This window comes from Chrysochloris asiatica, unplaced genomic scaffold, assembly GCF_000296735.1.
Source record: "Chrysochloris asiatica unplaced genomic scaffold, ChrAsi1.0 scaffold00002, whole genome shotgun sequence".
NCBI classification, from domain to species: Eukaryota; Metazoa; Chordata; class Mammalia; order Afrosoricida; family Chrysochloridae; genus Chrysochloris; species Chrysochloris asiatica.
Genome location: NW_006408520.1, coordinates 26,178,073 through 26,203,717, shown reverse-complemented (window position 1 = coordinate 26,203,717; position 25,645 = coordinate 26,178,073). Strand labels below are relative to the sequence as shown.

Sequence of the window (25,645 nt, the reverse complement as noted above, 5' to 3'; positions counted from 1 at the left end):
CTAACAATAACAACAAAACCATAAATAAACACTTGATCAGTAACGCATTGCATTCACACTTATGCTTTATTTTGAAAAATTTATGGCTCAAGAAAAGTGCAAGCATAATTATTTCAAACTTAGGGGCAATTGCCTGATCTTCAGAAGTTACTTATTCGGCTTGTGCTGGTGAGAGAGAGAGCTGGAAAAGGAAACTCTGTTCTTTAGCTTTTCAGAGTATGATACACATTGGGTCTGTATTTCTTTGACTATTACTGATAACTTGGATCTCTTTTAGAATTTTCTTGCTCTCATTTTCAAATCTCTCCTGGAGAAGTAGTTCCTGTTCCTAAAAAGAGAAAGTGATGACTTAAACTATATGATATAAAACATATCCCGTAAATAATAAATCCATTTCCCTTTCAGAGTTTACATTAATCCCTCAAAAGCTTTTGAAACTCATTCTTGAAAATCTTTCCTCCCTTGATCTCCCTGTTATCACTCAGTCTTGAATCTTCTATCTATGCCATGAATTTTTAAAAAAGTTTTTATTGTGAACTGAGAGATCGTTTGCATGGGAGAACATTGGTTTTATACTTGTTTCAATGCAATGATTACAATCTCCTCCACATTTCATCATTCAATAGTATTTGCCTCTATTCCCTCTTTTTTTTTTTTTTTTTTTAAGTGGGGAAATGTACACAAAAACTTTCAGGAATATATAATCATTTAAAAAACTAAAGGACACATTCTGCAAGCCTGTCTCCTGCCTTCCAGCCCATAATCTTTCCCTTCTCATGAGTCTAGAGTCCTCAGCTGCTCTATCTCTCCATACCCTCATCACTTATTCCATATCTGGTGTGGCTGTTTCTCTAGATAGGGTCCCACATTCCACTCATGTTCTTCTCCCTTGCTCCCTTGATGGCCCTAGAGTCCTCTGTTCCAGGACTGTAAGATTAACTATTCCCCCTTTTGTAACAGAACTTCTACCTTTACAGCTGTGACAGTCACAATCATGATAGCAATTCCTCACTAGTGAATCATAAGAATCTTATCCCCATCTCCTTTCACCAGACCCATCTAGACAAGATGAAAACTATTCAGTGAGGATTCTGTTATTCTCTACACACTCTGACATTAGACTCCCTCTTGAAAATTTTAAGCCAGTTACTTCAAGCCTTTATAGCCCCCCTCCATTTTAGGTAGCCAATGTCTAAGCTGTCCATCCTTATCAACTCTGTATACAAATGGAATTGATCTGCCATTAATTTTTATGGTCATTTTAGTCTAACTTTAGAATGTCTTGTCTTATGGTTTTTGAAATATTGGTGCCCTAGAATAATATTCTTAGACTTCTTCACCATATTTGGTGCAAACTCTGGAAAACTTTCACAATTTCCCCTCCCCCACTTTTTTTGTCTTCTTGCTTCAACTATCATCATCAGCATAGCGAAAAATTTAGGAAGATAAAAAGGACAGATGATATACAAACAAAAGCTTACTACATGGTTCTCAGAATTGGAGGAAAAGTTTAGTCAAAGAATTAGGTAAAATTACCAGTTTTGGAGGTAGAAGTAACAGAAAGGTGTTTATGAGACCATGGCCTACACTGACAATTCAGGACTGACATCAGACTCAACAGAAGCAGAGTAGGATCTGTAGACAAAGAATTGACTGGCAAACTGAGCACTTAACCAGTGTTGGTAAGTAGTTACATCATCAGGGTTCATTCTTCTTGTTAGGTAATGTATGGAGATAAAGCCCTGCACACATAGCAGACACAAAATTATTATGGACACCCCTCATTAGGAAAGATAGGCAAATATTTTTAAAGGAGGTATGATCCAGAAAAATTGCTTGTCTTTTGTAAAATTATAATTTTCTCACTTGAAAAATGAGACTATAATAGTTCCTGAGAGTTATATGAAAAATTAATCACAGAAAAAAAGTAAAATATTTTGTTCAGTGCCTGACAAGAGCTACTTTTTATTAGTGATGTTCTGATGTAACTCTGGATTAGGAATTAGATTGCTAACCGTGAGGTTGAAGGTTCAAATCTGCCAACCACTCCATGATAGAAAGGTGAGGCTGTCTGCTCCCATAAAGATTTAAAGGAAAAACTATGTAGGACCATGAGTCAGAATCAACTCAATGGCAGTGGGATTGGTCCGTGGGTTTATCAGTGGTAACAAAGGGATTTTATCCCGAAAATGCTAGGAGAAGTTTTTGTATTAGATAACCAGACACCAGATGAACATGAACATGCATGCAGTGTGAGAAAAGATGCTATATTGCTGTTGTTTCTCAGTAAGGATTTGAGTGGGGCAAACAGGCGTCTCAGACAGGCATGGATAGAAACACAAAGGAAGTGAAAAGTGTAGTAGGACCCATCGATTGGAAAGATCCTTTTATGGGGTGTCATGTTCACTCCTACAGTATGTTTGATTCCGCATAATGGAAGAGAAAATTTAGATAACACAATTGAATACCCGAAGTTTCAGAGTAATGATCTTCCTTTGTTGTGCTATTAGCCAAATCCTGTCATTTTTCATCTTCTCAGTCAGTTGTCTCACATGTTCCTGATAGCTCTTATCTTTCTGTTCCATCATCAACTCATTCTCCCTTTGGAGTTCCGCTAGCATTTTGTTTGCTGCCTCTGCAGATTCTGCTTTTACACGTTCCACTGAGGAGGGAAAAGAGGTAGAAAAATATCAAGAATGAATTTTTATGCCTTTCATCCTTTTTTGTTTGTTTATGACATACAAAATTGCTCATGGAAATTTATGCAAAAGATAAAGAGAAGATAGATCACCATACATATGGGGGGAGAAAAATAAAATCTTAAAGCATTAAGAATTATACTTATTAATCTGTCTTTAGAAGTCCCTAGTTGGCTTAAATGATTAAACACTTTATTTCCAGCTGAAAGGTTGGGGTTTCAAACCCACTAGTTGTTCCTTGGGAGATAGGGCTGGTGATTTGCCTTATAAGGGTCACATACTTGAAAACTCTATGGAATAGTTCTCTGCACACATGTGGTCATCATGAGTTGCATCTGACTCTATGACAAATGGTAATAACAGTATTTCGTTATACTGATGATTCCAGGTGTCCAACACAGGTAACCTTAACATATCTGGGGCTTTCCATCTACTTAATCTACCTAGAATGTTTTCAGCTTGTTCTCACCTTCAATTTCTTTCTCCTTTTCTGTGAGTGACTGATCAGTCTGTAGAAGTGCACCAGCCACATCTTCTTTGGATTCCAAGTACTTCATCAGTGTCTCTTCTGCCTAGTGCAACAGAGGAACTTAGAATGAGGACATGGAGCCTTTGAATAAAGGTAAATGTCTGTAATATTTCTGTTATTTCATTTTAATTTTGCAGCCCATAGGAAAACTTATGTTTGAAATTAAATAGAACTTCAACCTTAATATGGGAAACTCAACTCTGGAACTCCCTCCAACCTGTTCCTTTTATAATCACACCAATTTTAGAAATTGGTTAATTCTCTTCTCCCAACTGAATGGGTTAAAAACTTGACAGTTATAGTGATATGTTTGTTCTCACATATCCCACAAGTAATCATCAGCCAATCCTATGGGCTTGAGCTTTAAAATATAACCAGAAGCATCCCCTGTCATCCATTCTACATACGGCCTTACTCTAAGATATCATCATTTCTTTCCTGGATATTTCCATTAGCGCCTGTGCTTCTTCCACTTTTGCTCCCCTACAGTCCCTTCTACACAGAACACCCAGAGTTATTCTATATTTTTGTAAGTTTGCCACATCACTCTTATGCACCAAACCCTCTATGGATTTCTAAATCATTCCATTTAAAATTAAACTTCTTTCAGTGGTCTCCAGGCACTTCCCTATCTGGCCTCTGGCTCCTAATCACTGCTCTGGACCTATCTCTGAAACATTAGCTTTCTCGATATTTTAGAATATAAGCTAATTTTTTTCTAGACATTTGCTTTATTGTTCTCATGTTTGAAAACTCCTTACCCTAAATATTTACTTGACTCACTCACTCTGTAACTTTGTGGATATTGTGCTGAAACATTGGCCCATCAGGGATGCCTTCTCCGGGACATTATAAAACAAAATGACAACACACATTCTTCCTCTTCTACATCTTTATTCTGCTCCTTTCCTTTTCAGAGTACTTTTCATCACTGTGACAGTGATGCCTAGAGTCCTTCCTTTACGTCTCCATTCTCCTTATTTAACAAGATTATGATTTTTGCCTATATGGGTATAATGCTGAAGATACACTGCATTCGTTGTAATTAGACTTCACATTTAATTAAAATATGCTCAGGGACTTATAAGGAAAGGTTTATATGCTACGTCTTGGGAATCTCCTTGAAACAAGTTGATTTACAAGACTTCTACACTTCTGCCTTCATGTCTTTGCATTTGTAATAAGCAACCAATGTCTGAAAATTTGGCAACCATCTTGTACTATAATGTGCCCTTGAATTGGAGGGAATGTCCTGGGACCAAGATGATTGTAGAGTTGTCATGCCAACACTGGAATCTCTCCTCCTGACTTATTGTATAAATGAAAGAAATAAACATCTTTTTATACGTACTTATATAAAAAGGAAAAAAAATCTTCCTTTTTATAGGTACTTACATTTTTATATGCTAAAAGTGTATATAGATTGGCAAACCTCTTTCTGAATTCACCAGTCTAAAAAAACAATAAAGCGCACAGATTCTGTATACAGACTACCTGGGTTTGAATTTCCACTGCCATTTATTACTTGTGAGATCTTGGGTGAATCTGTGTTTCTCTGTGTCTCAATTGTTTTATTTATAAAATGGGGATATTAAAAATATGAAGTACATAAAGGTTAGTATCAGGGATAAATACATTAATAAGTGAAATGTGTAATTATTTTTTAGACCAGTTCCTCGCATGCAGTAGGCTTTACATAAATATTAATTGATATTATTATTTTATCTTCAGTTATTTTTCTTTTATTGCCTGTGTCCCCTTGAGAGAATTCAGCTTGGTCTGTTTCTTCACTGCTCTATCCCCAGTAACTTGAAAACTGCCGAGATACATGCATGTCTGAATAAGGAGCTGCTATAAATGAACTCCACAGCTTTTTGAGTGTTCAATCTGTGTTTCTAAGGAGGAAGCCCCTATCTGGCTCCAGAAAGGCTCTCTTATTGGATGAATCTGTGAATAAAACAAAGGAAAAAACATTTCATAACAATCACAATGCCCTTTTGCTTGTTCACTCTGATGTTTGAAAGAGCCACCTCAACATCTTCCCAGAAGCAATACCCACTAGGATGTTTACCTGTATCCCCTTTCTGGGCACCTCATAGTACTTTTTCATCAACTCTTGTTTCTTCTGAATAAAGAGATGATAACCTCCTGGTTTATAAAATATTCCTTGCTTTACATCTTCTTCAAGAGGACTAAAAATGTCCTGAAGTAAAGCCTCACAACATTCTTTGGATGCTTTTGTATTCTGTTTACAGTAATCATCTTGCTTTGCTTGTAACTGGTCCTGTGAGGTGATAAAGTAACAAGATGACACAATAAGCAATGAGGAAGATGGTGGCCCCACACAAACAATTTAGAAATGTTTCTCTGGCAAAGACTGTGGTACCAAAATAGGTCCAGATCCCTAACCTTGTCTTGAGTTCCTAGAAGAGCCCTAAGAAGTGTACTTGGAGTAAAAATAGCTGTCTACTGTCTGTGTGATTTCTTGAAGCTTCTCTCTCCTAGCTTCCCTGCTTTAGACTGGTTCTTAAACAGAGAAACTATTTTATATGAAACATACGTCTTTTTTAAGTCTCTAAATTCAGTACTAGTTCAGTATACAAACACTGGAATCAGACAGGCTTGTATGAAACTCCTGGATTAGTGACTATGATTTTGTGACAATCAATATTTGTGAATTAAATTGTTCCTGTTTGTAAAACAGTGAATCTTGGTGGTATAGTTGCAATGTGTATCTCTTGCATTTCTGTGTGAGTCACACCTAGTGGTGAAAAATAAAAATATTAAGCCCAGTGCCTTTTCTGGTAGTGTTCATTAAAAGCTAGCGATTCATTACATTTTTTAATAAGGGTCTCTCTTTGTCAGAACTGACTTGAAGACACTGAACAACAAAAATATAACTTTAATGACTGTAATGTTGATTGTACTTTATTTAGAAAGCCTGACAGAATAAAATCTTTATCAACATTAGATCACTCAAGATGACTTAACTAGCCAGCTTTTCCTTTTTCCTGGCACACACCTTTATGAATTTTAAGCCATTCAGTGTTCTCTTGTTCTGTTTGAATAACTGCCTTTTGGTCTATGAGCAAAATTAAGTCTTCTGGAATAGTCATTCTCTACAATGTTGTCCATACAATCGAAAGTTTCTGTGTAGTCAATAAAGCACAGGTGAGCATATTCCTAGTATTTTCTGCTTTAAGCTAAGATCCATCTGATGTCAGCAATGATATTCCTCATCTACTTCATCTAAATCTGGCATGAACCTTGGGCAGTTTCCCTGTCAATATGGTGTTGCAGCTGTTTTTGAATTGTCTTTAACAAAATTTTACTTGCATACAATACTAATGATGTTGTCAGATGATTTCCACATTCCATTTGGAATGGGTGCAGATATGGATCTCTTCCAATCAGATGGTCAGGTAGCTGTTTTCTAAATTTCTTGGCATAGATGAGTGAGTACCTCCACATGGTGAGGTCCATGTATATAGTCATCTTTTATGTTGCTTAAACAAATTATTTACTCAACATAATGTCCTCCAGGTTCATCCATGTTATGTGAAGAAATGTTCATGATCACTAGCCCTTAGAGAGATGCAAATCAAAACAACAATAAGATATCATCTCATACCAGCAATAACAGCAAATATAAAAAACATAGAGGACAATAAATGCTGGTGAGGATGCGGACAGACTGGGACCCTCCTACATTGCCAGTGGTATTGCAAAATGATCCAACCACTCTGGAAAACAATAAGGCACATCCTCAGAAAGTTGGAAATAGAACTACTTTGTGATCCAGCAATTCTTCTATTTGGTATTTATCCAAAGAAATATGAGCCATAACACGAGTAGGTATATGCACACCAATGTTCACAGCAGCACTATTTACAATAGCAAAAGATGGAGACAGTCTAAGTGCCCATCAATTGAAGAATGGATAAACAAACTGTGGTACATACATACAATGGAATATTATGCTACTTTGAAGAACAGCAAGGAAGATGCAAGCCACCACATAACATGGATGAAACTTGAGGACATTATGTTGAGTGAAATTAGTCAGTCACAAAAGGAGAAATACTGCATAGGATCACTACCATAAAAGACTAAGAAAAATAATCCATACTAAAGGAGCTGGGGTTCTTTGCTGGTTATTGGGATGTGGGGAGTGGGGTGAGGGAAGGGAGGGGAAGACGGAGCACAGGGTAGGGAATAGACACAGGATAGTTTCGGTGCTAAGGATGAGGGTAATACACAAGAAGGGGGAGGGGAATGGAATAACAAGGCAGATTGGAAAACAATTAGGCAGGTTTGCATGGACTAAGTGGGACAGAGGTAAATAATGATGTATGCACAACCTTGGAACAACAGGGCTCTGAGATACAGGGATTGAGACATAGTTGGAATGGGCAAAAGGGGGATAAATGTTAAGATGTTTGGCTGTCTTTTGAATCTTGGTTTCCCTGGCATACCATTATAAAATAGCCACTTAAGGGGGAGAGAAAGGAATAGCCAGAAATATCACCATAGAAAGTTTGTAAATCTGTCTTCTGCCTATAATGTATTGGAATACCTAAAATGGGGCTACAACGTGCCCGGTGAGGAGGCTTCCTGTGGAGACTCTGCATTATATGAGACCGTAAGTGGAATCCTGAGCCCCATCCAGAATATTCTGAGGTGGGAAATTTCCATTTGAAAGGACAAGCAGTCCAACTTGGAGCAGGTAGAAGAACAGAAGATACTTCTTGAAAGAAACACTCACAGGAAAAATACAAAACAATATAGGCAGTCCAACTGATTACTACAAGAGCAAACAAGTTGCTCACCCAGGAGACATCAAGTCTAGTGGTCAGGTCCCCTCAGGGCAAACCCCCTTCCAAGACTAAGACTTAATGGGAATCTATGCTCTGATAGGAGACGATATTCGTCACCGATAAGCAGAAGTGAGGGGAAAACAGCAATGAAGCTGTGAGCTAAGCCCTATAATGTTCAATAGGCTCCTGTGGACCCAGGTGGAGACCTGGTTGGCCAGCTGTATGGCAAGACATTGGGACTCTTGGGCTCAGAGTCAGTGACATATCCACAGAGGACTAGAGTTGAGAGTGTTAAGAAGAGAGGGCATATACACAAGAACACCCATACATACAGATAATACCCACTTGACATGGCTTCAATGACTGGCTGATCAGAGCTAAATAGAAAAAGAAAGAGGTATAAAAAAAGTAATCTGATATAATTTGATGAACTTGACCTACAACTATGGATGCAGTAGCTCAAAAGAGAAAACAAATCTTTACAGCAAGAATCATTCCCACTCCCTCCATACACAGAGTAGACAGGGGTGGGCAACTTGGACTTTGGGTACCCAAAATGACGGGGACTACCAAGGCAAGAAGTGATTGGCTAACAAGCTTTTAAGAGGGAGCCTAGGTCCAGAGAGTGCATAGGAAGGTAGAATCTCCATGGAGTAGTATCCAATCTGTCTAGCTAAGGCTGATGAAAGGAAATAGGGATAGGTGTCTTGTGGTACAATAGTGAATAATTGTTATCAGGATTGACTGTGAGGGTTCAAAATGTAAAGGTCGAACTTTTGTAGCAAAAGGAGGGGAGTGATTGACTTTGCAGTCCAGGAGCAGAGGCTCCTGGGACCATTAAGGGAGAAGAATGGATTGAGGGACCCTACCCAGAGAAAAAATGATGCCAGAGGTGGAGGCAGAGAAGATGACGTGGAGAGATGGAGCAGCTGGGTAATCTAGACCCAGATAGGGATAGAGGCTGTGTGTTGCCAACCGGGGGTAGGCTTGCAGCTGACACCTTTTGGTTTGCAGGGGATGGTAACCACGGCAATGAAACAATATTTGATAGGATGAATGTAAAACTAATGTTCTCCCATGTAAATTGTCACATAATTCACAATAAAACATTTTAAAAAATGTTATTTACAATGAATGAGTCATTGGTCTTGCAAAATTAAAGCCTGTGATCTTCAATACCATTTCTGTTATTGAGGCTATACTTTCCAACTACTGGTCTTTCCTCTTTGTTGCAAACCTTAGCAAACAGCATTGTACTTCAAGACAGATCTTAAAAGGTTCTTTTTGATGATGAATGTGACCTCATTCCTCTTCAATTTGTCATTTTTGGCACAGTAAACCACATGATTGTCAGATTCAAAATGGCCAATACCAGTCTATTTAGCTCACTAATGCCTAGTATGTTTACACATTCAATTTCATATTTGTCAACTTTTAATTTCCTACATTCATGCTTTTTACATTACATGTTCTGATTACTAATGGATGTTTGCAGCTGTTTCTCCTTATTTTGAGTGTACCCATCAGCAAATGAAGGTTCCAAAAGCTTTACTTCATTCTCACCCTCATGGTCAACTCCACTTTGAGGAGGCAGCAGTCATATTTTGAGTGCCTTGCAATCTTAGGGGCTCATTTTCCATCATTATATCTGACAATATTCTGGAGCACTTTATCATGTTTCAATATTCAGAATTCTGGTGCTGTCTGACAGTGTTCTACTGCTATTAATAAAGTTTTCAGTAACAATATATTTGGAAGTAGTCTGTCACTCCTTCTTACTAGTCTGTCTTGTTTGGAAGCTTAGGTGAAACCTTTCCACTCAGGGTGACCTTGCTGGTACTTAAAATACTGGTAAGATGGCTTCCTGATTCATAGCAATAAGCAAGCCACCACAGTACTACAAACTGATAGATAAGTGGTGGTACATTTAGCCTAAATGGTTGTAATTTACACTATCTTGACTATCTATTTTTATCAGGACATCTGATGCAGTATTGCATCGTTTATAACATCCTGCCTTGCAAACCATGGGAAGGAATGGCACTTGTTCAGTGGCCATTTGTCAAGCACCATCCTAGCTTAACTTGGAAGCAGGGAGATTTGAATATGTTCTTGAATACTATTCTCATGATTGTTTTTCTAGGTTTTTGAATTTTTTTTATGTCTATCAAAGCAAATAATTATTAGTTTTCTTTTTTAGAGTTATATAGTAAATATACCCTTAGTTCCTTCTGGAACTTTTGGTCCACATCCTTGAAGGAGCTCTTCATGAAGACTTCAATGGCCTCTCTCTCAATGGCCCTGTGCAGGTCCAGAAGTTCCTGCAGGGTTTCTGTGGGCAACTGCACCTTCTGGCCCATCTGTTGATCATAGTGGACAATGGCCTTTTGCACTGCAGCTGAGTTCTCTATCTGGGCTAAGGCCAGAACTGCGTTCTCCATGCAGGGCAGATCTCCACTGCTGATGGCATTGACATAGGTCAGTATTAGGTTCTCCAGACCTAAAGAAGGAACAAAAGTGTCACTTGTGGGAAGACAGGAGAGCAACCAGCATTCTGTTTAGTCCTGAGGTTTGTAAATTTAGTTATTTTTGTATCAAAGGCTATAGTATTCAGTATGTCTTGAAATGTTACACATAATAGTTTTAAGGCTTTATTCTGAGAAAAAATACTAATGGAAACTATAGTCAGCTTTTAAGTCTAGACACATTCAAAACTTTTGTTTCCTTTTCCTCTGTCTATTCAAATAGAAATTATTGAAATGAATGATCAGATTCGCCCCCCCCCCGATATATTCAGCCTTTTTGTCTTTTGTTCAGGTTTCATTTCCTCCCTGTACCCTGATCTTTTCACTATAGTCCCTTTCCTCCTCATTTCTAATTTGTGAAAAGGGTCATGCAGAAGTTTTAGCTTTCTTTCTGTGGTACAGGCTACTAGCCCTGTATCCAGACTAGGTAAATGGATATTCCTGGATATCCTTTTTTCAGAGCTACATGCAGGCTGATTAACTCATTCCAGTTGGCCTAACATTTTGCTGATTTTAGCAATGAAATTCCCATATTTCACAAAAAGTCAGTCGATAAATGTGAACAATTGGCAATCCTTATGGATTTCACATCCAAAATATATGTGGAACCTGTGCTTTGCCTATCTCCACTACTAAAACCTTTTCTAACACATTCCCATCTATTGTGGAACCATTGTAAATATAACCCATCTTTTAATTAATTCTCTTAAAAGCAAAACAAAAAATCCCCTGGTCTCTAGTTTATTCCGACTCAAAATGACCCTTGTAGTACAGAGTAGAATTTCTCTGTAGGGTTTCGGGCTGTAAATCTTCACAGAAACAAACTACCACATCTTCCTACCATGGAGCTATTGGTGGGCTTGTGTCATAGATCTTTAGGTTAGCTTAACCCAGTATTCCCCAGAGCTTCTTAATTCACTTCCAAAATTACTACTACTGAGTTGATTCCAATCGATAGTGACTCTATATGGTTCTGAGACTATCAATCTTTAAAGGATCAGGCAATTTTATCTTTGTCACTCAGAGCAGCTTCAGAGTTTGAACTACTGATATTACAGTTAGCAATCCAGCATTTAACCCACTGAGCCCTCTGGGTTCCTTCAATTCCCCTTGTTGCTGTTAAGTGCCATTGAGTTGGTTTCGATTTATAGTGATCCTGTATAGGTTTTTAAAATATTTTGTACTAGCAGAAAGCCTCATCAAGTCTCCTGTGGAGTGGCTGGTGGACTCAAACCACCAACCCTGTGGTTTTCAGTACAGTGCTTATCCTATGGAGCTACCATGTTTCCTTCATTTCCTTGCACTCCTGCAAAACACGATCTACAAAGTACACAGAAAAAACATGTTTAATAAAAATTAGACAATTTACCTTTCTGTCTAATCTCCTTTAAATATACTATCACTGAGCTTTGAATAAAGTCTAGTCTTCTTAAAGTAATCCACCAGACCTTTCAAGAACTACTTCCTGCATGTTTTCATAATCATACTGCACTCTCATTCACTCTATTCATGTACCAATTGGTACTGTCTTTCTTGTATTTTCTTGAAATTGCAAAATTTCTTTTCTGCTTTTGGCTTTTCCACATAATACTCCTTCTGTCTGCAAGATACTACTTCCTATTTTTCTGGTTCATGCCTACCTATATTTAAATTTGCACTGCAATCATCTGTTTTATAGACAAGTATTCTCTATCATTCAGCCTAAATTAAACCCCACCTGTGTAAAACCCCTGCCCTCAAGTCAAACTCATTGCTTTCAAGTGGATTCAAATACTTAGTAACCTTATAGGACAGAATTGAACTGCTGCATACTATTTTGTTGATTGAGAAACCTATGAAAATATATTGACACATTTTTTTCTCCTATAAAGCAGCTGGTGAATTGAACTGTCAACCTTTTGGTTCTTAGCCAAACACTTTTCCCACTGTACCACCATGGCTTCCACTGCTCTCTTAAACTAGTGTAATATTTTTATTTGATGTAATTTATCATCAATTTCTAAACTTTTCATTAAAGTTCATTTTATCCCTATTATGCTGGAATGAGCATAGTCATCACATTTCTTGTATTCACCATTATACCCAGAGGTTAGTACAGTGGTTGATACATTGCAGGCATTTACTAAATATTATGAATGGATGGATAAAAGAATAGTACTAAGGTTACTGGCAAAGCCTGACATATAAAAATATTTGCTTTTTCTTGAGCAGTTGGTGGAGGAAATTAATATAAAAGAATTGGAGTCCAGTTTTTTTTTGGTGTTTTTTTTTTTTAACCTTATAATTATGAACATTAGATGCTACTAGAAATACTTTTAGCTTCTTGTTATTTTCATAAATGTGATGCTTGTACTGTTTTCATATACTTGCTGGAAGTGTTATTTAAGTCTTCCCTATTTTATCCTCTAAAGAGGGCAAAGGAAGGTCTTGGTAAGCATTGGAAGAGAGGGAGTGACTCACGAGGTCCATCCACCACGATGCCGCCTGAAAGAGTCTTGGCCTTGGATTGGCTGAAGATGTAGCAGCAGAACTCTTCAACTTGTTTTACAAACTCCTGGCTCAGCTCTTCCTCCTGTAGCTGCTCCAGGCGATTAAGGTCCTCAGTTTTCCTAGCTGGTCGGTCAAAGACAAAGCACTTCTTCTTGGGGAAGAACTTCCGGATACATAATCGAGGCTCATTAAAGCTTTTAGTTTTTTGGTCAGTACCTAGGGGAAAAAAAATGGACATAGTTCCACCTCAGATTAATTACCACAAACAATTGTTTCCTGAATATAATTTTCACAAAGCCTATATAAGGAGATAACAATTAGCTAATTATGGACCAGCAATAAAAAAAGAAATGTGGTAAATAACAAAGTTTTCCTCTGAGAGGAGAAATTGGATCCAGCTAATTCAACTAAATAATGCTTTCACATCCTCTAGTATGACTTCCAAGGAACTCTGATTGCATAGTGGTTATGAGTAGGGCTGCTAGCCTCGTGGTCAGCAGTTCGAAACTACCAGAAGTTCCACCGTAGAAAGAGGAAGGTTTCTGCTCCCATAAAGATATACAGTCTCGGAAATCGTATACAGGGTCTCTATGACTCGGAACCGACTCCATGGCACATAACCACTACCACCATCACCACACAGAAATGATTATTTTTGATATTATTATCTCTCTATTTGTTACCCAGCAACTAGTCCTAGAAACCTTGTTTTAGCTTCAGTGAATTCTCCAAGTACTCATCAGAAGTGATAGGTTTTCCATTAGATTTCAGTTCCAGGGAGAAATCTCTCAGTGTCCACACGAAGTCTGGAAAGAAGCTCACAAAGTCAGCTGAGTCATAACCCTCGCTATTATCAGGTGAGGATTTTGACCGGATTCGATCTGTCAGCTCAGTAACATAACTGAAATGCTAATTAAGGAAAAGTACAGGAAAAAAAAAAAATAGCATTTTTATGCTACATTTTCTTCCAATGCTTATCTGAAATAATTTGTTTTCTCTTCACTATATAATTCATTCATTCCACAGACATATGTTGAGAATGTTTATGAACCAGGCACTGTTCTAGTGGTTAACAGTATTTCAATACATAAGACAATGTATTCAAATAGTTACCCTCTATTTGAGAAAGACAGACAATAAAAAAGCAACCAATAATATACTAAACTATCAGATAGTGCTAGTAGTTAGGTGCCATCGAGTTGGTACCCACTCATAGCTACCCTATGCACAACAGAACGAAACACTGTCCAGTACTGAGCCAACGTCATAATCATTACTAGGCCTGAGCCCATTGCTGCTGCCAGTGTCAATCCATCTCGTTGGGGTCTTCCTTTTTTTCTCCAACCCTGCACTTTACCAAACATGATATCCTTCTCCAAAGACTGGTCCATCCTGACATTATGTCTGAAGTATGAGAAATGAAATCTGGACATCCTAGCTTCCAAGGAGCACTCTGGCTGTACTTCTTCCAACACGGATCTGTTTGTTCTTTTGGCAGTCCATGATATTTTTAATAATCTCCTACAACACCATAACTCAAATGCATCAGTTCTCCTATGGTCTTCCTTATTCACTGTCCAACTTTCACATGCATAAGAGGTTGTTAAGAATACCATGGCTTATGGGGAGGTGATAGTCTCTTCAACAGATGGTGCTGGCAGAACTGGAAAACGATATGTAAAAGATTGAAACAAGACATTCATCTCACACTTTATACAAAAACCAACTCGACATGGATTAAAGACCTAAATGTGAATCCCAGAATTATGAAGGCCATTAATGAAAAAAATTGGGACAAATGTGAGGGCACTAATTCAGGGAATACACAGACTACAAAACATTTTGAAAACCACACAAACAAAAGACAAAATAGATGAGTGGGACATACTAAAAATTAGAAACTTATGTGCATCAAAAGACTTTACCCGAAGAGTAAAAAGGGAACCCACAGAATGGAAAAAAATCTTTTGCAATGACACATCAGACAAGGGACTCATTTCTTAAATATAAAGGAAACTACAACACCTCTACAAGAAAAAGACAAATAACCCAATTAAAAAATGGGAACAAGACATGAACAAACACTTCACCAAAGAAGAGATCTGGGCAGCCAACAAACATATGAAGAAATGTTCACGATCACTAACCATTTTTGTTATTGTTAAGTGCCGTTGAGTTGGTTCCGACCCATAGTGACCCTGAACAGGGTTTCTGAGGCTGTAAGTCTTTACGGGAGCAGAAAGCCTCATTTTTCTCCCACAGAGCAGCTGGTAATTTCGAACAGCTGACCTTGCGGTTCACAGTCAAACTCATAACTACTATGCTACCAGAGCTCCTTAGAGAGATGCAAATCAAAACAACAATGAGATATCATCTCACACCAACAATAACAGCAAAAATCAAAAATGTAGAGGACAATAAATATTGGCGGGGATGTGGAGAGACTGGGACACTCCAGCATTGCTGGTGGGACTGCAAAATGGTTCAACCTCTCTGGAAAGTAATATGGTGCTTCCTCAGAAGGTTGAAAATAGAAATACTTTATGATCCAGCAATTCCTCTACTTGGTATTTACCCACAAGAAAAACGAGCCATAATGCGAGAAGATATATGCACACCAATATTCTTAGCAGCACTATTTATAATAGCAAAAAGATAGTGACAGCCAAAGTGCCCATCAACTGAAGAATGGATTAACAAACTGTGGTACATACACACAATGGAATACTATGCTACCTTGAAAAATAACAAGGAAGCTGCAAACTACCACCTAACATGGATGAACCTTGAGGACATTATGTTGAGTGAAATTAGTCAGTCACAAAAAGAGAAATACTGCATAGGACCACTACTGTAAAGGACTAAGAAAAAGAACCCATACTAAAGAGGGGTGGATTCTTTGCTGGTTGCTGGGATGTGGGGGAGGGAAGGGAAGGGAAGGTAGAGCACAGGGCAGGGAATAGACACAGGATAGTTTAGGTGCTGGGGAGGGAGGTCTCTATACAAGAAGTGAGAGGGGAATGGAAGAACAAAGCAGATGGGAGAACAATTAGGCAGGTTTGAATGGGCTAAGTGGGACAGAGGTAAATAATGATTTATGCACAACCTTGGAACAACAGGGCTCTGGGATACAGAGATTAAGACATGGTTGGAATGGGGCAAAGGGGGGAAAATGTTAAGATGCTTGGCTGTCTTTTGAATCTTAGTTTTCCTTGCATTATATTATAAAATAGACACTGGAGGGGAAAAGAAAGGAATAGCCAGAAATATTACCATAGAAAGCTTGTTAATCTGTCTTCTGCCTATAGCTGATTGGAATACCTAAAGCGGGGCTAGAACGTGCCCAGAAAAGGAGGCTTCCTGTGGAGCCTCTGTCATACATAAGACTATAGGTGGAAGCCTGAACCACATCCAGATCTTCACAGATGGGAAATTTCCACTTGAAAGGGCGAGCAGACCAGCCTGGAGTGGCTAGAAGAACAGAAGATGCTTCTTGAAAGAAAGACCTACAGGAAAAATACAAAACAATAGAGGCAGACCAACTGTTACTACAAGAACAAGCAAGTTGCTTGCCCAGGAGACAAGGCAAGTGGTCGGGTCCCCTCAGTGCAAACCCCCTTCCAAGACTAAGACTCAATCGTAATACACGCTTTGATTGGTGACCATGTTTCGGCACTGATAAGGGGAAGTGAGGGTAAAACAGCAATGAAGTGGTGAGCTAAGCCCTACAACGTTCAATAGACTCCTGTGAACCCAGGTGGAGACCTGGTTGGCCAACAGTGTGGCAAGACCTGGGGACTCTTGAGCCCAGAGTCAGTGACACCCACAGAGGACTGGAGTGGAAAGTGAAGCGTCCATCTAATAAGAAGAGAGGTCATGTGCACAAGAACACCCATATGTGCAGATAATACCCAGCTGACCTGGCTTCAATGACTGGATGATCAGAGATCAACCAGAAGAAAAAAGAAGAGATTTAAAAAAAAAAAGAGTAATCTGATACAATTTGATGAACTTGACCTACACCTATGGATGCAGTAGCTCAAAAGAGGAAACAAATCCTTACAGCACGGATCATTCCCACCCCCTCAACACACTAAGTAGACAGGGATGGGCAAGTTAGACATTGCCTACCCAAAATGGGGCGGGGAGGGGGGCTACAGAGGGTGTGGAAGAAGGTAGAATCTCTAGTGAGTGATATCCAATCTGTCAAGGTGGGGCTGATGAAATGAAATGCAGTTAGGTTTCTTGTGATACAATAGTGAATAATTGTTATCAGGACTGATTGTGAGGGTTGGAAATGTAAAGGTAGACATTTCATAGCAAGGAGGGGAGTGATTAACTTTTCAGTCTAGGAGCGGAGATCACTGGCACCATCAATGGAGAAGAGTGGACAGTGGGACCCCACCCAGAGAAGTAGTGATGCCAGAGATGGAGGCAGAGATGGTGACGTGGAGAGATGGAGCAGCTGGAGACTTTAGACACAGAGAGGGAAAGGGACTGTGTGCTGATGACTGGGAGACAGGCTTGTAGTGTATACCCTTTGGTTGGTTGATGATGAATGGAGGGGATTGTAACCATAACAATGAAACGATATAAGATAGGATGAATGTAAAACTAATGTTCTCCCATATAAACATTTAAAATAAACAAATAAACACTCTTAACAAATAAAAAAAAAAATCATGGCTTTGAGGCATTTTAGTCCTCAAACTGACATCTTTGTTCTTGAACACTTTAAAGAGTTCTTGTGCAGCATATTTGTGTAATGCAACACATTGGTTGATTTCTTGACTGCTCCTTCCATGAGTGTAGATGGTTGATCCAAGCAAAATGAAGTGTTAGACAACTTCAATATTTTCTCCACTTATAGAGATGTTGTTTATTGGTTTGATGGTAAGGATTTTTGTTTTCTTTACATTGAGATGCAACCCATACAGAAGGCTGTGGTCTTTGGTCTTCATTAGTATTAGAAGTTCTCTTCACTTTTAGCAAGCATGATAGTATCATTTGCATATTGTAGGTTGTTAATGAGTCTTCCTACAGTTCATGCCCCACTTTTCTTCATATAATTCATCTCCTTGGATTATTTGCTCAGCATACAGGTTGAATAAATATGGTGAAAGAATACAACACTTGTGCACATCTTTCTTAAGTGAAACCATTCAGTGTTTACTAGTTCTGTTTGAACAACTGCCTCTTGGTCTATGTGCAGGTTCCCCATGAGTACAATAAAGTGTTCCAGAATACTCATACTTTGCAATGTTTTCCATAGCTAGTCATGCGTCACACAATTGAAAGCCTTTGCGCATCAATAAAGCACAGGTAAACACCTTTCTGGTAGTCTCTGCTTTCAGCCAAGATTCAGTTGACATCAGAGGTGATGTCCCTCATTCCATGTCCTCTTCTGAAACTGGCTTGAACTCTCTGGAAGTTCTCTGTCAGTATATGAGTACAGTAGCTTTTGTATTATCTTTAGTAAAAATTTACTCGAATGGGATATCTATGATACTGACCGATGATATCCTCATTCCATTGGTCACCACTCTTTGGAATGGGCACAAAATTGATCTCTTCCAGTTAGTTGGCCAGGTATTTGTCTCTAGATCTCTTGGCATAGATGGGTGAGCGCCTCCAGTGTTACATTAGTTTGTTAAACTCTTTCAATTTGTACTCCTTAAATTTCTGGTGCCTTGTTCATTGCCAATGCCTTCAGTGCACTTTAAACATTTTCCTTTAGGATTATTGGGTCTTGAAATGGTTGAACATTGACCATTTCTTTCTAGTGCAGTGACTGTGTATTTCTTCCATCTTTTTTGATGCTTTCTGCATCATTCAATACTTTTCCCAGATAATCTTTCAATACCGCAAGTCGAGGCTTGAATTTTCCTTTAGTTCCCTCAGCTTGAGAAATGCTGAGCATGTTTTTTCCAAAAGGGCAGAACAAATATCAGATAGTGATAACTATTGTCTTGAAGAAAAATGAGGTAGAGAGCATGAGTGTGCATCATCATGCGGTGTTGGTTTATATCATTGTTCAGATAGTCCTATCTAAGTTGATATTCACACAGAAATCTGAATGGAAGGAGTGAATCACCCACAAAGGAATCCTCTGGAAGAGCATTTTGTTGTTGTTGTTGTTAAGTGCCATCGAGTCGGTTCCGACCCATAGCGACCCTGTACAGGGTTTCCGAGGGTATAAATCTTTACGGGAGTAGAAAGCCTCATCTTTCTCCCGCAGAGTGGAAGAGCATTTTAGGTTGTCCTTAAATAGACAATAAGTGAGTGTGTCCAATCTATAGTAAGAACATCAGCAATGAGACAACATATTCTAACAAAAAATAGGAGCCAGACCATGTAAGTATTGGAAGCTATAATAAGGAAAGGACTCTGAATTTTATATAAATTTAAAGGAAACTATTTAGGTGATTTGATAGTTAAGGTTTTCTGTGAACTTGACTGTACCAGGAATCTTAGTGAATTGACAGTTGAGATGTAGTCATCGCCAATGATGAGATCTAATATTATGTAATCATCTATAATGCTAATATCTTCTATGAACAAGTAATCAATTGAAAAGGAAGTTTCCTCCGGGATATGGTCTACTTTCAACATATTGAAACTCAGTCAGTTTGTTGCTTTCTGCTGTGTGTGAATCCTGCTTCTCCTTTGTCGTCTGACCTTTGGTTATTAGGACTTGAGCCAGTGGCTCAAGTTGCCTTCTCCATTGTTTTCTTATCTTGGAAGTCATCAGCAGCTTGCTATCTAACTTGGCTGACCTGCCTGCTCACCATCTGACCTGCCTATCTTTGTTCATCAGCTCTGCAGCTATGTGAGTGAGAAGTCTCCAGGCTGACATCTGACCCAAGGACTTGGGATTTGCCCTGTGGCACTGTGGATTAATGTGCTGGACTGTAAAGTCCTTTGAATTGTAAAGTTGGTGGTTTTAGCTCACCAGCTGTTCCTCAGAAACCCTATACAGGGTCTCTATAGTTTGGAATCAACTCAAAGGCACTTAACGATAGCAACAAATATGTGAGTCATATCCCTGATTTAAACTTCGTTTTATATATACATAATAAACTTCAGTGGATTTGCTTCTTTATAGAACCTTGCTTCAGACAGTTGGGTAGGTGAAAGAACATATGGTCTGATATTTGTTTTTGAAGGGTTATTATTACTGGTTGTTGTTGTTGTTGTGATGTGCCGTGGAGTCGGTTCCGACTCATAGCGACCCTACACAGGGTTTCCGAGGCTGTAAATCTTTACGGGAGAAGATCGCCTCATCTTTCTCCCGTGGAACCGCTGGTAATAATCAGGATTATAAACAGAGAAAGCAATTAGGCATTTCAGGAGGCAATCCAGAAGAAAGGGATTATACTAGAGTTACAATAATGGATTGTGAGACTCAGTCTGGGGAAATGTTTTTGAAAGTGCTGATGACAGGATTTAATGATTACAAGGCACCAGGAATTGATGGAATAAAAATTGAAATCTTTCAAGAAAGTGAGGCGGCACAAGAGGCACTCACTCATCTCTGCCAAGAAATTTGGAAGACAACTATCTGGCCGACTGATTGGAAGAGATCAATATTTATGCCTATTCCAAAGAGAGGTGACCCAACAGAATGCGGAAATCATCGGATAGTCTCTTTGATATCTCAAGCGAGTAAAGTTTTGCTAATGGTAATACAGAAATGGCTACAATCATACATTGACAGAAGACTTCCAGAGGTTCAAGCTGGATTCAGAAGAGGCCGTGGAACGAGAGATATCATTGCGGATGTTCGATGGATCTTGGCTGAAAGCAGAGAATACCAGAAGGATGTTTACCTATGCTTTATTGACTATGCAAAGGCTTTCGATTGTGTGGATCATGACAAGCTATGGACAACATTGAGAAGTATTAGTATTCCAGAACACTTAATTGTACTTCTGAGAAATCTGTACCTAGAACAAGAAGCAGTTGTTCGAACAGAACATGGGAACACTGAATGTTTTAAAATTGGGAAAGGTGTGAGACAGGGTTGTATTCTTTCACCATACTTATTCAACCTGTATGCTGAACAAATAATACAAGAAACTGGGTTCTATGAAGAAAAACATGGCGTCAGGATTGGAGGAAGACTCATTAACAACTTGCGATATGCAGATGATACAACCTTGCTTGCTGAAAGTGAAGAGGACTTGAAACATATACTTATGAAGATCAAAGAGCACAGCCTTCGATGTAATATGGATTACATCTCAATGTCAAGAAAACAAAAATCCTCACCACTGGACCAATAAAAAAACATTCTTATCAATGGAGAAAAGATTGAAGTCGTCAAGGACTTCATTCTTCTTGGATCAACTATCAACACTCGCGGAAGCAGCAGTCAAGAGATCAGATGATGTATTACATTGGGCAAATCTGTTGCACAGGAACTTTTTAAAGTATTGAAGAGCAGAGATGTCAGCTTGAGGACTAATGTGCGCCTGACCCAGGCCATGGTGTTTTCAATAGCTTCATATGGATGCAAAAGCTGGACAGTGAATAAGGAAGATCGTAGAAGAATTGATGCCTTTGAGTTGTGGTGTTGGAGGAGAATACTGAAAGTGCCATGGACTGCCAAAAGAACCAATAGATCTGTTTTGGAAGAAGTGCAACCAGAGTGCTCCTTGGAGGCCAGGATGGCTAAGCTTCATCTCTCATACTTTGGACACATTGTCCGGAGGAAACAGTCGCTGGAGAAGGATGTCATACTGGGTAAAGTGGATGGCCAGAGAAAAAGAGGAAGACCCCTAACGAGATGGATTGGCCAGGTGACATCATTGATGGACTCATGTGTGGCAGCGGTAGTGAGGTTGGCCCAGGATTGGACATTGTTTCGTTCTGCTGTGCATGGGGTCGCTATGAGTTGGTTCTGACTGGATGGCACCTGACAACAACAGTTCTTCTGGTTTCAGGAACTCTGGTGGATCTGTAGAATAAGCCCTGGACTGCTGTCTGCAAGGTCAGCAATTCAAACCCACCAGCTGTTGTATAAAATAAAGATGCAACTCTCTGATGTTGTAAAGACTGTAGCCTCAGAAACCCCATGCATGGTTGCTATAAGGTGGAATCAATGTGATGGTACAGAGTTTGAGGGTATAAGGAAAGGCATCATGCAGAATGATTCCAACATTCTAATCATCACCCATATGATGATATGAAAATTTACTCTAGCAAGGAAAACTGTGAAACAGTAGGTATGTACAAGCAGACTAAGAAATTTGTTTCATATATGTTTAGTTTTAGATGTGTCTTACACATCTAAATGGAAAAGATGAGAAAATTGCTATCTATACAAGTTTAAAGTTGAGAATGGATAATTTGACTAGTGATATATAAATTTGATGGTGAGTCATATGTAGATGATATGGAACAACTGGAGACTGGATATGATCACTTAGGGACCCTGTTTAGGGGTCTGAGGAGTAGCTGGTGTGTCTGAACTACTAACCTTGTGGTTCAAGTCTGAAATAAGTAACACATCGCGCCCCCCCCCTTCTTCTCAAATGCTGTTGAAAAATAAGTAACATGAGCACTAAGAACTATTAGATACAGAAATGTGAAGATGACCTTAGAAAAAAAAACAAAAACGAAAGGTAATTGCATGTGAATTTTAAAACTGATTTTGTAGAAGCAAAGGACTTATGGATTCTTCTGTAGTTGTCCACCTCCAAAATGAAGTAGCTCTTTTCTAGATTTAAGGCTATTTGGGGCAACAAAAAGGATACTGCAGTTGGTCCATGGCCTGCTGGTTGATGGTTCCAATGCTATTGTATACGAAAGTGCTGCTCAGTAGTATTGCCAAAGCAAAGATCCAAGAATCATTCTGGCTGTCTCCCTAGAAGTCAGTGCAGAGACCACATAGAAGAATGACTAAGAACGTGTGCTTTGGATTCAGATAGATCAAGTTTGAATCTCAGCTCTGCCTTATTTTACATTGTAAACTTAGGCAAATCACTTCCTTACACATGATTTATTTTACGTCTGTATAGTGAGTTTTTTGACATTCAATTTAAGGTGTTCTGAAAAATAAGTTACTGTATAGAAAGGCATATCAGAATGTTAAACACATAAACATATGAAAATGGTTGCTATTATGATCAGCTACTAATATACAAAAATGTCTCCTGAATGTGACCCTATTCCATTTCATTGGCATGCCATCGAAGGAACTTATTTGACAACCATTGAAATATGCTATTTTGGCAATTTTTTTTTTTAACCCAATACTTGTAAGAATAGTGTATCTTATTTTATTTTTTTAAATGTAATAATATGCTGTTATCAGCTTGCCCTCTTACTAGTTCTTCTGCTATGGATAGGCCATTCTTATCACCTCTTTGGGAGTCCAATGTAAAAAGTCAACGTAAGTTTGTAAAACATCTAAACAGCTTTAGTGGCTCTTCCAACAGTTCAAGAAAACCTTTTGCTATGATATATGTGAAAGGCACATAGCTAAAAAATCATTAGACATTATGAATTCCATAACCTAACTAATTAACCTTATTATCTCCTCTTTGTTTATGCCATGGGGCTCTGGGTACATGTTATGGATTGACTTCCAAATCAATACTTTATCCTCAGAGGTTATGTTTTCCTTATGCTCAAAGGTAATTTTTACTAGATAACGAACTGCAAAGTTAATGTTTACTAGCTTCAATTGGCTAACAAACTGCATCCAAAGCCAAACTTTCACTAGTACCAAATAAAGGTAAAGAATAACACACTGATATAATCAACTGGAATCATAATTCAACATTTGAGAAGTAATATGGAAGGAACAAAGGGGTATGTATGTAAGTCATGGCAGTCATGGTACCATTTGAGGTTGGGAGCAGCAATCTAGTTTCCATGGCCAGCTATGGGAAATCATTGAGGAATTTAAAACAAACTACCACAGGCACTATTTACAGAAGACATGCCACTGACAAGGAGGGCTATCTGACATGTGTATACTTTAAAGATTTATTTTTACCTTCTCTACATCTCCCAGTCCCTCGGTGTCAAGCAGAACTAGGGTGTGGGTTGGCTTATTGGGATGAGGCACACACCACATCCAAATTCCCTTGGTGTGAGACTGTACTGTGGAGCCCAGAGAGAAGCCTGGAAAGCATGTATCAGATATTTTTGAATGGAACATTAATAGAAGTTGGTTCTGGATATTGAAATAAAAGTAAATGTAATGAACAATTAGCTGAAAACTACAACCAGTATCGATCTTAACTACAACCAGAAAATAACAAAATTAAAATATCAATACAGATTATAACATTTTTCTTTAACTTAAATACCAATGTAAGCTGGATGTTACCTTATAAACATAGTATTTAATGTCTTATGTTTAATTTTTATGTATATTAATTTTTATCACTGACTACTCAATTCAAAAAAATTCATTTATACCATTAAAGAGGAAAACTTAAGCAAGTCGTAATGCAAGAGTGAGCTCATTCTTATCCTCCCGATAAAAACTTCAACCTTAAGTTAACTTTCAATATTTTTCCAACCTTTAATCAGCATATATGATGTTGGGCAGTTTGAGTGAATAGAAGTTATTGGCTTGAGCTTTGGTGGTACCACTTACCCTTTTTCTTCCCAGCCAACTTGTTCATCAGGTAGGATTTGCCCGTGCGGTAGAGGCCCACAATAGCCACTACTACAACAGGTTGTGTAATGGCAGACAGGATCTTCAAAGATTCCTGATTAGCTGTCAGGTTCCCATTTATGTTCTCAATGAGGCACACTGGGTCTGGCATATGGATCTCAGAGGCCATGTCCAAGATGTTATCTTTATCTATAAGGGAAGGTTAGATGGAATGCAATTTTTAGACAGTTAGCTTAGCTATAATATTACAATATGGACTGAAGTTTTATTTTCTATTCTTTAACTTTGTTCCCTCTTTCAGTTTTAACACTCTTTGTGAAAACATCCTAGTTTAAGTTCCATATTATATTCAAGTAAAGTGAGGTATCATTTCAAACTAGATTGTTGTAGCTTTCGGATGTTAAATGTAATCTACGTCATAACCACAAATATTTAAAAAATATTATAGATGAACCAGATTATATAGAATGCATAATTATAGCACACATAATTCGACAACATAATACACATTTTCTCCAGTGTATATTGATTGTTCTCCAAAGAAATGATCTAAAAATGTATACAGACAGTAATGAGAAGGAAATAAAATTATTTAGTAAAAAGAAAAAAAAAAAATCAATGGAAGCAATGAAAGAAATCAAGAAAAAAAATGTATATGATCCATAGAAAACTCAGCAAAATCTTTGAAATTTTTTCTTATCTGTCAGTTATTACTGTAAGTGTAAATGCATTAAACTCTCCAATCCAAAAGCAGAGATTTGCAAAAAAGGATTAAAAAAACAAATGTTTCAACTATATACTGTTTACAAAGAAGAAATTTATTTTTAGATCCAGAGACACAAATATGCTGAAAGCAAAAGTATGGAAAAAAGATTACATACTTTTATGGAATTAACAAAGGACAGTTGGGGGGCTATATGGTAAAATAGACTTTACCAAGTAATAATTAA

At 38.2% G+C, this 25,645-nt stretch overlaps 1 protein-coding gene across 1 annotated transcript; it reads right to left on the bottom strand.

Annotated features, from left to right (window-relative positions):
* Nucleotides 1-211: 211 nt before the first annotated feature.
* Nucleotides 212-24,870, bottom strand: GBP2 (guanylate binding protein 2, interferon-inducible). The gene is made up of 10 exons (XM_006831066.1): nt 24,675-24,870; nt 24,066-24,193; nt 22,819-22,928; nt 13,765-13,961; nt 13,031-13,276; nt 10,265-10,545; nt 5,300-5,512; nt 3,169-3,271; nt 2,469-2,662; nt 212-328 (listed from the first exon to the last, which is right to left on the bottom strand). Exons 1-10 carry the CDS (start codon nt 24,862-24,864, stop codon nt 212-214), a joined length of 1,779 nt encoding a protein of 592 aa, XP_006831129.1. The 5' UTR covers nt 24,865-24,870.
* Between the last annotated feature and the right edge of the window lie 775 nt (nt 24,871-25,645).